Consider the following 13,400-nt stretch of genomic DNA (forward strand, 5'->3'; position numbering starts at 1 on the left):
GTTAGAAAATAATTTGGCGACTGTCTTAAACCTAGACAGGCTCTTTCAGAGGGAGGCGCAGTCACTCGAATTGGGTTGTATCGCAACGCGTTTCGCTGAAAGACAAAATGTCCCGATACGATTGTGTCTCCAACATGGTGCATCCCTACTCCTCACCGTCTTGAAGCGGTTGAGGACGGACATCATGATGTAGCCTTTGTTGTTGCGCTTGAGGTAGAAGAGGTAGAGGGGGGTGACGGCCCACAGGTAGATGCAGGGCAGCCATGACAGCACGGTGAGCTGAAAGCAGGCCGGAAGGTCCGGTCTGTCTGTGTGGATCGTCTGGTTGGCCACCTGCGGAGGGGGGGGGGGTAGACAGTGTTGGTACAGGGAGTGAGTCGGGGTTTACCGATGGAGGAGTGAAGTAAACACCGGACACACGGTAAAACTCTGTGTGTGTCTTCTTTTCTTTACTATTTTATTTCATTTCTATTTCCATTTTCTTACTTTTTAATAATGTTAATCTGTATTATTATTTTAAACCAAAAGCCCCACTAGGGACAAGCGTCGTAAAACCGCTTTGGCTAAAACCACTATGATGCAAACATCAGACGACTAGCTCAAGCGTATCTATGTTTCTGTATCTGTCGCTATTAAAATAAATATAAATAATAAACAAAAAGATTTTTGTCAAACAAAAGCCTCACACTGCAGGCTTGAGGCAGAGGCTTTCCGTCATCAGGAATGTGTGTGTACTTCTTAATCTGTTGTGTTTACCTCAGCCAAAGGGTGTTTAGAGAGGACTGCATATCAGCAGGAAACAGCATTCCCTTTATATGACATCAGCAGGGATCCTTAAGTTAATTTAAAAAGCCCTTTATACTGAATGCCTTAAAGGTAGGAAGTAGCAGTCTAGTGTGTGTGAAGGCATCTGGTAATAATGCCTTCACACACACTAGGAATCTTTGAGTATAGTGAATACTATAAACATTTAATGGACGTGTAATAAACATACTGTGCATACTTTTTTTGTTCACGTAACAAATACACTCAATAGCACAGTTAATACACTTCTATGTTATAAAATAGAACTGAATAGAATAGAACGTGCTTTGATCAGGATTAGACTATACATGTCATACAATAAAACGCGCCAAGCAACAGGAAGATGGACAACAGTGGGTGTGCATATGACCCAGGACTATTGTTGCAGCCCTGCAATACATCGCAGCAGACTCAAGATAGCGGGCCAGTATTGTATCTCCAAACATGCGGTTTGCTTTGTCAATAAAAAGCAGCTGAAGATAAGCCAGCTCCGATAGTACAAATTGAACAGGCTCCACTGCAGTCCCAAGGAAACATAAGTCATCGTCGCCCAATACAGCGCGTTGATGGAAACAACCAACAACCGATAACACACTATCAGAGGAGAGCCCTTTACCAGGCTCCGGTTGGCTGTGGCAGATTAACAACGCATCTGTACATCAATTGTCAAAGATACATGTGTGTGTGTGCGCATGTGTGTGTATATGTATGTGTTTGTGTGTACATGCGTGCCTGCTGGTGTGCGCACTGTGTGTGTGCGCTTGTGCGTTATATGTATGTTTGTGTCTGCACGTGATGATAGGAGTGTGTCCGTGTGTTGTAAGCAGTGTGCATTTGTGTGTGTGCATGCGTGCACAGTGCACTGTATGTGTGTGCGTGTGCGCGCATGCACGTGCTTGTGTGTGCGGGAGCTTGTATGTACGAGTCAAGAAAGGGCCGCGAGATAAGGCAGGCCAGAGTCATGCTGAGTGGTCGCTGCTGCTGTGTGTGTGTGTGTGTGTGTGTGGGGGGGGGGGGCGTGGTTGACTTGTGGTCTCATCAACAAGCGCAGACGCAGGCCGACCCACATGCACCCTGGGAGATAAACACAGCTGTCAGCGGCCGCGGCCGGGCCACAGACCGCCCCACGCTCATTAAGACACGTGGCCCACGTGCGTGTGTGTGTGTTGTGAGTGTGTGATATTAGGAGTGTGTGCGTGCCTGTGTGTGTTTGATATTAGGGGTGTGTGTGTGTCTGTGTGTGTTGTAAGCAGTTTGTGTGTGTGTTTGATGTAAGGAGTGTGTGTGTGTTGTAAGCAGAATGAGTGTAAGTGTGTGTGTTTGATATTAGGAGTGTGTGTGTGTGTGTTGTAGGCAGTGTGAGTGAGTGTGAGTGTGTGTGTTGTTTACTAGCCACCTGGTACGTAAGGCAGCTGGCAGCTCATTTGACATCAAATATTTAGCAGGGAGAAAGAGCATCTTTTCATTTGAGGTCATGTTTAATATAGCTGAAGCTAATTTTGGTATTTAATGATTTAAATACAAATATTTGTATTCAAATCATTAAACACCAAAATTAGCTTCTGTCTGTCAATGGCGACATGACATAGCATATTCCCATCATCAGTCATCCTCATGTGTCCACAGTGGGTCTATCTTCTGCTAACAGCTGTGGCCATGCCATCCCGTTTCCTATTAGCTTAAGGAAGGGATGGATATAATGATGTGTTCCCTCTGACACATCCTTCACTAGTAAGACAATAATGGTAAATAGACCGCATTAATACCGCGCTTTTCTAACCAGTGGCCACTCAAAGTGCTTTACAATATCGCCTCACATTCTCCCATTCATACACACATTCACACACCGGAGGCGATGTCAGCCACGCAGGGCAACAGCCAGCTCGTCAGGAGCAGTCAGGGTGAGGTGCCTTGCTCAGGGACACCTCGGCGCTCAGCTAGAAGGAGCCGGGGATCGAGTTAGCAACCCTAACTCGTTCTAGCTCCTGAACCACATGCCACCGAACGTCTTATAATAAGGCGGCCGCATGTCACCTTACTATAAGACTTTAAGAAGAAGAATATACTGTGAGGTTAAGAGGTGTGTTCCTTCAAAGCACAATCAACCAATGAGGCTAGAGAAGCAAAGCGTTTTCTAAGCAACAATAAAGAGGTGTTGGTTTTTCTGGCGTTATCAGTTCATATTTTCCTTCGTCATGGTCACCTTAGTAAGATCTGAGGCCCCGATAAAGCATGCTTAATTCTCCATTACCCGATAACAGAAAATATTACCCGCCAAATAATAGAGCAGGCTATTCATTGTATTGTATACTGGTGTTTTTGTTTCATGTCTCAGATGAAAGGCGCCCTGAAAGAGTTAAAGGGCGTTTGATATCAATATCATGAACAAAATAATCATCATCAGGCAACCAAGGCTTGCATTAATGGGAATGCATTAATGTTGACTTACCCCTGGTGTTAAGGGTTTTAAAAGCTTTGCTTGCACAATGTTACACGGCTCTTCTAGGTGAGGGAAAAACAGGAGTCATAAGTCAAACTGCTTTGACTCATGACTGTCAGCAAATAAACCTAATGTCCTTCACCGATAAAGGCTTTTATCAGAAAAAATATTCTGGTAAACTCTAGGTATCGGACATGTTCGACGTGCTGTGAGTCAGGGATCCATTTATCTTTTACAAAAATTCTTGCTACGGCTGTTAATGCCAAGTATTGTGATTCGTCAGCTGATTTATTAGTGCGGGGTGGGGGGGAGAGATTGTGGTTTGGAGACCAGCCAAGCGAAAAGACCCCGCCTAGAAAATCTGCCAAGAATGAAAGATAACCGGTTGGAAACACACACAACTGGTGGCACCATGTAAACAACAATAACTAGCCACTGGCCGAATTAACATATTCAAAACCCTAATTGACTGAGGACAGCAACAGCATGGGGGCGGGACTATCAACAGCATGGGGGCGGGACTATCAACAGTGTGGGGGCGGGAGTATCAACAGGGTGGGGGTGGTAGGTAGGGTGGAGGCGGTAAGTCAACTGTGACAGGAGCAGTTCGCGTAATCCCAAATCAATTTAAAATGTCCTGACATAACTCAACCATGACCCAGTTACAGGAGAAGGGCCGAGTGCTTCTGTGCACAGGCTAATGGGAAAAACCTGCAATTAATCCCTTTTTCCACAATCTCAAGACGACGCAGGGAAGGTAATCCAAGCTTTGATTTCCTCTCACTTCGGACATTTCAACCAATCAATGCACTTTTTCTTGGGTTGCAAATGGCCCCCAGTGCTAAGCTAATGCTACTCGTTTAAGGAGGAACGGGGGGGGTTGAGAGGGCGGCGGCTGGCGATGGGACGCTGTGATTACATTCAGAGCAATAAGACGGTCGTTAGCATCCCCCTTGGGGGAGATCCGCCCCGTGCTTCCAACCAGCCCCTGGCAGACACTGTGTGAGGTGCCCAGAGATCCAGGCCTGGGACCCAGGGAACCAGGCCCTTGGACCCAGGGAACCAGGCCCTTGGACCCAGGGAACCAGGCCCTTGGACCCAGGGAACCAGGCCTGGGACCCAGGGAACCAGGCCCTTGGACCCAGGGAACAAGGCCCTTGGACCCAGGGAACCAGGCCTGGGACCCAGGGAACCAGGCCTGGGACCCAGGGAACCAGGCCCTTGGACCCAGGCCCTAGGACCCAGGGAACCAGGCCTGGGACCCAGGGAACCAGGCCCTTGGACCCAGGGAACCAGGCCTGGGACCCAGGGAACCAGGCCCTTGGACCCAGAGATCCAGGCCTGGGACCCAGGGAACCAGGCCCTTGGACCCAGGGAACCAGGCCTTGGACCCAGGGAACCAGGCCCTTGGACCCAGGGAACCAGGCCTGGGACCCAGGGAACCAGGCCCTTGGACCCAGGGAACCAGGCCTGGGACCCAGGGAACCAGGCCCTTGGACCCAGGGAACCAGGCACTTGGACCCAGGGAACCAGGCCCTTGGACCCAGGGAACCAGGCCTGGGACCCAGGGAAACAGGCCTGGGACCCAGGGAACAAGGCCCTTGGACCCAGGGAACCAGGCCTGGGACCCAGGGAACCAGGCCCTTGGACCCAGGGAACCAGGCCCTTGGACCCAGGGAACCAGGCCTGGGACCCAGGGAACCAGGCCCTTGGACCCAGGCCCTTGGACCCAGGGAACCAGGCCTGGGACCCAGGGAACCAGGCCCTTGGACCCAGGGAACCAGGCCTGGGACCCAGGGAACCAGGCCCTTGGACCCAGAGATCCAGGCCTGGGACCCAGGGAACCAGGCCCTTGGACCCAGGGAACCAGGCCTTGGACCCAGGGAACCAGGCCCTTGGACCCAGGGAACCAGGCCTGGGACCCAGGGAACCAGGCCCTTGGACCCAGGGAACCAGGCCTGGGACCCAGGGAACCAGGCCCTTGGACTCAGGCCCTTGGACCCAGGGAACCAGGCCCTTGGACCCAGGGAACCAGGCACTTGGACCCAGGGAACCAGGCCCTTGGACCCAGGGAACCAGGCCTGGGACCCAGGGAACCAGGCCTGGGACCCAGGGAACCAGGCCCTTGGACCCAGGGAACCAGGCCTGGGACCCAGGGAACCAGGCCTGGGACCCAGGGAACCAGGCCCTTGGACTCCGGCCCTGGGTTCTCCGTCTTCTGACAAATGTGCTTATTGTAAGGCCCCGTCCACACCGAACCGATTTCGGCTGGATGTGCTCCACTTTTTTTTGTGGAGAACCAGCTCCATGAATACGGACTACAGCGTTTCTACAGCTCGGTGTGTTTTTCGCAATGGGTCCGTCTTTACGGAGATACTCCTGAAACGCATCAAAGGAAAACGGAGGAGGGAAAGGTTTCTCTCGCCTGTGTGGGCGGGGCCTAAGTCGCTGCTAAATGCCCGAAATGTAAAAAGTAGATGTAGGAGTCTGGCCTGTGTGCACTGTGTCTGCAGGGCAGGCCGGGCCAGGGTCCTTGGAAGCAGAACACCTCCGCGGGGCTGAGGTGAGGAGGCACCAGGTTGTGGCACATCTCTTACCCTGCCATATTGGGGCATGCCGAGCGCAATGTTTTCTTTTAAAGGTTGTTTGTAGTAATGCGCGATATAAACGATATACGATATAAACGATAAAAAAAAATGGCCTACGATAGAGATTTTAATTCTATCGCTCTGTCGCGATAATGCATGTTGATGACGCAAAATACAATGTTTAATTTTTGGTTTGGTGCAATTCCTTTTCACATTGCGATTTTCGCAACAGTGCCAGAATTCGTCAACAAACCTGCATGTGTGCAAAGAACGTTAAATCATTGGACAAAAAGGTCTGGGGCGGGGTAAAGCGTTAAAGAAAAAGGGGAGGGGGGGGGAAGCACCGGTGAAAGTAAACAATCATGGATATCCAGCGTGATATACATTGATCTGCGGACTGGTCCAACTCCTTCTCCCTCATCCTGACTCGGAATGTGTTAAATGCATCTGCATTTTTAAGTTATGTTTTCCAGCATACTTTTTACTTGCTTTTGTCGGACCGTCGGGTGGTGGCTCAACATGGAGCAAAGAGGAGACGGAATGTCTTTTGGATATCGGACCCAAATATCCAAAAGACGTTCCGTCTCCTCTTTGCTCCATGTTGAGCAACGTCTCCGAGACCACCTCTCCGGCTGGGTCAACCTCCTTTTGATGGTTAAAAATATCACGTAATCGACAAAAATCTTAACAATCAATGATCGATCATCAACTAATCATGCCCATCCCTAATTGTCAGTACAGTGTCTGTTCCTTATCTAGAAAGACACCCGTTTTTCCTGTTCTCTGCATCTTGGGTGGCATTTAAGAACCAAGGACTTAAACTAAGTGTAGTGCCTTTTAGAATGGTTTGCACCAAAGGAAAGAAACCCAATACTAATTTTATTTATCTGCAACATTATGTTGTATTATTACAGTGTTTCACAATAAATGTTCTCGAAATGACATACTATATTTCTCTTTTTTTTAAATACATTTAGCAGTTTGCCTTTCCTTAGGGTCTATGTAACCTGTTCTGAAACGGTTATTTTATGATTTTATATCGTGATATATATCGTTATCGCAAGAGGCTGCAATGTATATCGCAATATGGATTTTAGGCCATATCGCCCATCTCTAGTTGTTTGTTGAGTTAATTTTTGCATTCGAAATGCACCGAAAGCCCAGTGCAATAAGGGTCAGGGATTCGAAAAACGCTGATAAAACCGCTGAAGACAGAGTTGTATTCCACGGTGAAGGAGGACCGTTCCATTGATGATTCTGTGGGAAGTTACGTGGGTTAAAGAACGGTTTATCCCGGCGCGATGTGCCAAGTATTGAATATTGAAAGTATGTTAATGCTACCGGTCGTCCATCTTGGCTCCGTTTTGGCAGAGATAAGCGGTCTTCTGTGGGCGTTGATCTCAGAGGAGCGACCAGATCTACCGTCGCTCTACACCTTCTATTCGTAGGTGGATGTGAGGTTAAAATGTTTTACTGGGGATTAGGGGCTTATACACTTGGACTTGTAAAACGTTGCCCAACAAAAGATAAAATAATAAAACACAGGAAGTGCTTGCACAATGTAGAGCTCTGAGTTAAAGACTTGCACCATTCGTCCGCAGGGGAGCTCACCGTAAGGAGAACTAGAAAACGGATGAAACCAAGAACCTTAGTCAACTGAAACTAAGAGGGGGGGGGTCAGAGGTCATGTGAAAGTGTGTCACAGGGGCCAGCACCACGTGTTATTCTGAGGCGAAAATGCGTGTGTTCGGTAACTTCAGCTTCCTGAATTTCTGCCGGCCCTAGCAGTCTTTCACTCCAGGGAATAGATCCTCTTGTTTATCCTGGGCAGGATACGCCTGCTTCAGGGCAGGTTATATCACCATGGACACAGTCGTCCTGTACCAGTATGAGTACTAAGTAGTAACCAGGCGATTATTCTTAGTAGTGAAAAGGAAAAACCATCTACGACGGAAACCACCGGTCCATTAATCTCACTTGAGGTGTAGCTGGTGGCACGGCGTCCAGTGGGAGCAAAGGGCACTGGGAACGCCCCCGTGAGCAAAGAACACTGGAGATGAAACAATGGGACTAAAACAACACAAACGCGGCCTTCAACTTTCATTCTGGAGGATGAAAGAACTAGAATTGACTTCCTCTTTTCCACACCATGTGGCAATGCTTACAGTCCCAAACCACTGCTACACACACCACCAGAAGAACAACATACTGCATGGGCCGGTTTCACCACCACTTTGGTTCAGCATGAGCGTCCAAACATAATAAACCCATCCGCACGGCTCAATCAACTCCATAACAATGTGCTTGGTCTCTAAATTTAGTCTCTTAAATTTAGTTTGTGTTCAAAATCCTTTTGAACATAAACTATGGTTTTGCTTAGGGCTGTGTCTCGTGGAAAATGTCTTAGGTTGATAATTGTGAGGGATTCTACATGATATCAATAAATATCAGAATATGCTTACGATTCCAAACGGTCTAGCTGAGGGTCATTACATAGAAGTTTATGCAAATGTGGAGTATGCAATCAGACAATGGCATATCTTTTCAATGCTGTTTGTTTAGACTTTATAACCGGGTGTTACTATAAGTCTATACTTTAATTCCATGATGATACAATCCCATCAAAGACGCTAACATTGAATGCAAGTTCCCAAGAATGCAGAGAGTTTTAACAGAAGACTGCATTTCTGAGTGCGTGTTCTTGGTAAATGCATTGTGACTCTGTGCCTCGTAACCATGACGGTCTCCAACTTGTGTAATCATGACATTACATTGACCTGGCTGACGCTTCAGGGCCACGACTTACAAGTGTGCATTCAAACATGAAGAGACAACCTAAACAGTGCACGAATCTTGCGAGCACGGACAATTTGTCCAATAAGGGAACTGCTTCAAGTGCTACATTACAGAACCAAGAGATCTTTCTTTACAGGCCACGATGCCGTCTGGACAAAGGAAACATCAGTGACGGGCGGGGAAGTTTTACTGTTGCGCTACAATGCTTTCAATATTCAAAGCATCTCAGGTGACTTGGAATGCAGTAGGTGCCACTACTACTACTACTACTACTACTACTACTACCAATACCACTACCACTACCAATACTATTACTACTACTACTACAACTAACCCAATGTTTCTTGTAAATAGGATTAAGTCGCAATATGGGGCTTATTTGACCAATGCTGTCCGTGTCACATGTTGAATTGCATGGTGTAGCAGCCGTCTTGGGACTGTGACCCCATGACCCCATAGTGGGTCCATGTTTACCCCAGTTGACTGACTTTGTCTCTATGGCAACCAAAAAGACCCCCCAGCTGAGTCCACAGGCCAGGTTTGACACACACACACACACACACACACACACACACACACACACACACATGGATGCGCACATGTTTTGCATGCGTGCACGCCACGCACAGTCACACACATGCACACACTCAACTGATAACATGGACTTCAGTGATGTCAGAGCGAGAAACCCCTATCGAATTACTGCAGAAAAAATACTAAATTATACATAAAGAAATTATTAAATGTACTTATGAACTCCAAATTCCATCGGTTCACAAGAAGTACGAAGAACTTTGGTTCTCTTGATGTGCGCAATTGAAAGCGTCACTAAGGCACTGATGTTGAAGTGCGTCTATCTTTGAAGGACACTTCTCCCGTTGTCAACACAAAAGTACTAACACTGTTGGAACAGAGAGTGGTCTGTGGTAGAGGGAATACATGCACATCTGTCTCAGATGTGAAGACAAGAGAGCATGAAGGGATAACATTCTAGAACTACAACCCTCGACGTGGCTTGCTAAAAAGCAAATGAGCTGAAACAAAGGTGAGCTATGAGTACACAACTCAGGTATTGTATCGTTAGTCGTGTTATCATTTGAATTATGCACTTCATTTGAATGTATAGGGTCTAAACTTTGACTGTACTTATTTGCCAACAATTTAGAGTATGCAGAGAGATTGTGCTGATTATTGTTAACTATGTAGGTAAGTAGTTTGACAAAAAACCTGTATTATTGGACACACACTAGTCTCACTCCTCACACCAACTACACAAGCAGTGGTTCAGCTCGCATCATGACCTGCCATTTGTAGAGTAGGTTGTATACCAATGAGCTATTTCAATCTAAACAATATAAAATATAGAATTCACTGGAAGAAAAAGGAATGCCATAATTTACACAGCAAGTGATTCATCGGTTGCCTGAAAGTCGTCAAGTAGATCAAATTGTAGTTTAACTACTGCTGTACTCAGACTGCATGTCATCGTGGTCAAGGCCTTCCACCGGTCACGCCTTCTACCTCTTCCCTCTCAGGACTGTAGCGCAACAGACAGAGTACGACCATGTGAAGGGAATAATGAATAAATAATCCATATCAATCATAAAGAATACAACTCATTAAACACAACAATCTAGGCTTCCTGACAGGAACTCTATCAGAAATTGACATCAGCGCTTTGAAGTTCTGAGATTGGTTTTACCATGTACTACCTTGGAAAAACATTGGGTGGACAGATCAATACAAAAAGACTAAAATGTAAAATGTTGTAAATGATATTTGCATGACGGAAGGCAACTTAGGCATTTTGTTCGATATTATCTTATTGTTGAACTTAAAGATAATAATATGCTACAATACTTATTTTTCTGTACCAGTCTCTTAAATAACTTGCCGTTATAACTGATGACTAAAGGTACTTCGATTGTGAAATAGAAACAGCCTCGAGCAACAGGTTACAAGCTGGTCCATGTTGGCATGTGTAATGTGTTTTACAATATCTAATATTATTGTTGCAATACTGCTCACTTCGACAGCCATGGACCAGAGACCTTCCTTACCGTCTTTAACATCCACCAAAGCATCAGATGCTGAACCCTAGTTCAGTGAGTCAAGAGTGCCTTCCTTTGCCCTACTAAAATGCGGTACCGGTCTGTATAGAGGTTTTGCGGGCGTGGTCGTAGTGAAATTCCTAATCAAACACCATCTAGACTGTATTCTGTTTGCCATTGTCAAACCTGGGTGTGTTGGGGAACAACGGCGTGAGTGCCACGGTTAGTAGAAGCACTATACAACATTCATTCACTGCTTGCGTAAGGTACATAACACAGATAGACAGAACGATCCCTGGTGCTGTTCAAAAGGCTGTCGTTAATAATCAGATGGGAATGCCTCAGGTAACGTGTCTTACAAGGTTGCGGGAAAAAACGACCAAGCATGTTAAGAATGGCCCTCACTGAATTTGGGATTGTTGGGTTGTGTCTGAATCTATGAAGCCCTTCTGTAGTGCGGCGTGCCCATTCTCTCGCAGCCTCCCTGCTTGTACCTCGCAGTATTATACCCAACAGTATTCACAGTCAAGGACCCAATGGGTCATTCTTATAATGGCTGTTAGATGCTGTTCACAAAACGACTCAAGGATTTAAGTGTAAAGAAACTCTTTACACTTTCCACTAAACTATGTTTCTCTCGAAAAAGAAAAAAATGATGGTTAGTCTCAATTAATGCCCTGCAGTTGACAGTTAATTGCGTCAACTGTTAAAAGATTTGTCAAACAATACCTTGTAACCTTTCACATGTAACAATATTTAGGCATAGATTTGAACAGTTGTGTGTAGACTACAACACTGTCAATTAAGTGGGAATGGTAAACATGTTTCTACATGAACACATGTTGAGAATGTGATTATTTGTGTTGTTCAATTGCAAAATGACAGCACTAATAATAATAATACTGGATTGAATTCATATAGCGCTTTTCTAGACACTCAAAGACGCTTAAATTCACTCAAAGACGCACTGAGAACGCAAGGGTTTTATCTGAGCTCTGAATCCAATAAACCATTCAAACTCTGTGGCATTTGGGATCACACGGGGACTGTGCATGTGTAGTGGATTTAAAACACAAACCGTCACCTCGACTGAACTCATCAAAGAACTTTATGACACGACAAGAATAGAATGAGTACCTAGAGTACGCTGCCGTGGCTCCTTCTAGTTGCATTCATTCAATCTGGAAGATCCCGGATCATCGTGAGTACAGTGCGGACAGCAGAGTCGGTTTGCCTTGGTCGTGACCTCGTTATAACCCATACCCATCCAGCTCATCCTCAAACCGGCTGTTAACAGGAGAATGGTTTATCAATTGAAGACAGTAGGCTTCTCGCAGGCTTCTTCAGTAGACTTGAGATGCAAAGTGATTCTTTCAGCCCAAATATCGCCTACAGACACTGTTGTGGTTAATGTAGTCGGCTAACAAAGGCTTAAACATTAGACGATTATGCTGGAACTCATGTATTCGGTTAATTATTCTCCACCCAGTCATGACGGTGGTTGGAAAAGACATACAGTCAATTACATACAGTCGGTCACTCAGGGAGATGGACCTCCGGTATCATTGAGGAATAGATGCCTTGAACTCTCGCTCTCTCTCTCTCACACACACACACACACACACACACACACACACACACACACACACACACGCACACACACACACACACACACACACATATTTATACCTTGCCGAACGAATCGCACACACTCTCGGGAGAGAGAGACAGAGAGAGAGAAAGAGAAAGAGAGACAGACAGAGAGAGAGAGAGACAGACGCGATCGCGGCATGGTCAGTCGTGTAACAACACGAGGTTAGCCAGTGCGGGGGAGCGGGGACTCACCCAGAACGGGAGCTCCGGTCCGCACAGGTCCTCCATGTCGTTATAAACGATCTATAAGCCCGGTGAGAGACCTTCTCCTCCTCCTTGCAGCCCGGGGCTCCTGGTTTCTCGCAGCGGACCGTGTTCCTTCACAGAGAGAACAACGTGTACATGGGGCGGTGCTCAGGTACTGCCGAGGCACATGGGACGCCGTCACTGCCCGGGTGAGAGTGGAGGGAGAGGCCGCGGAGCTTTTACTTCTCCCCGCTGCGCTCTTCCGTTGTTGTGTGAGCCGCCACCCGGAGGTTGTCATGAGAGCGCCGCCCCCCCCTCGGTCCCGCCTTTCGGCGCGGGCGCGCGCATACTATGAGGTGCACGCGCACGAACAAATACACGCGGGCCCACGTACACGCGTACACACACGCATACAAGCGTCGAGCGAGGAGGAGAGTACATACGTGACGTGACTCGGCAGAAAAAGTGGATATGTGCCGGATGCTGCCCAATGAGGAGCGGAAGTGACGCGTCTCTTCTTTCTTTGACTCCTGTTGCCGCGCACGTGGGGGGATGTGCAAGTGAAACGTGACTCGGCAACCCTGACTGAGCCTTTCTTTCTTTGTCTATAAAACGAGCTGAGTCATGGTGAGCCTTATGGAAACCCACATGGGGAGGGATGGAGAGGGAACAGGTTCCCTCTCCATCCCCCCCCCCCTCCCCCCAGCGAGCCACTGGTTCTGGGATGGATTTCCCCAGGAGGTCTGGGGTCGCTGGGTTGCTAAGGAAGCCATCACAACAAGGAGGATGGTGATGCACTTGAAGAATAGACTGTTTACTTGACTAGTGTACACTTTTCACTTTTAATTTCCCACACACCCCTCTTACAAACTTATTTTTCGT

At 47.1% G+C, this 13,400-nt stretch overlaps 1 protein-coding gene across 1 annotated transcript in view; it reads right to left on the reverse strand.

Moving 5' to 3' along the window:
* The window catches only part of abcc3 (ATP-binding cassette, sub-family C (CFTR/MRP), member 3), a 50,446-nt gene extending 37,669 nt beyond the window's left edge, over nucleotides 1-12,777 (reverse strand). The window contains exons 1-2 of the mRNA XM_079757151.1: nucleotides 12,525-12,777; nucleotides 157-333 (exon numbers count right to left, since the gene is read on the reverse strand). Of these exons, the coding sequence (XP_079613277.1) occupies nucleotides 157-333; nucleotides 12,525-12,560 (213 nt within the window). The 5' untranslated portion in view covers nucleotides 12,561-12,777. The remainder of the gene's footprint in view (nucleotides 1-156; nucleotides 334-12,524) is intronic.
* Between the last annotated feature and the right edge of the window lie 623 nt (nucleotides 12,778-13,400).

Source organism: Pollachius pollachius (genome assembly GCF_949987615.1).
Source record: "Pollachius pollachius genome assembly, chromosome: 19".
Classification (NCBI taxonomy): domain Eukaryota; kingdom Metazoa; phylum Chordata; class Actinopteri; order Gadiformes; family Gadidae; genus Pollachius; species Pollachius pollachius.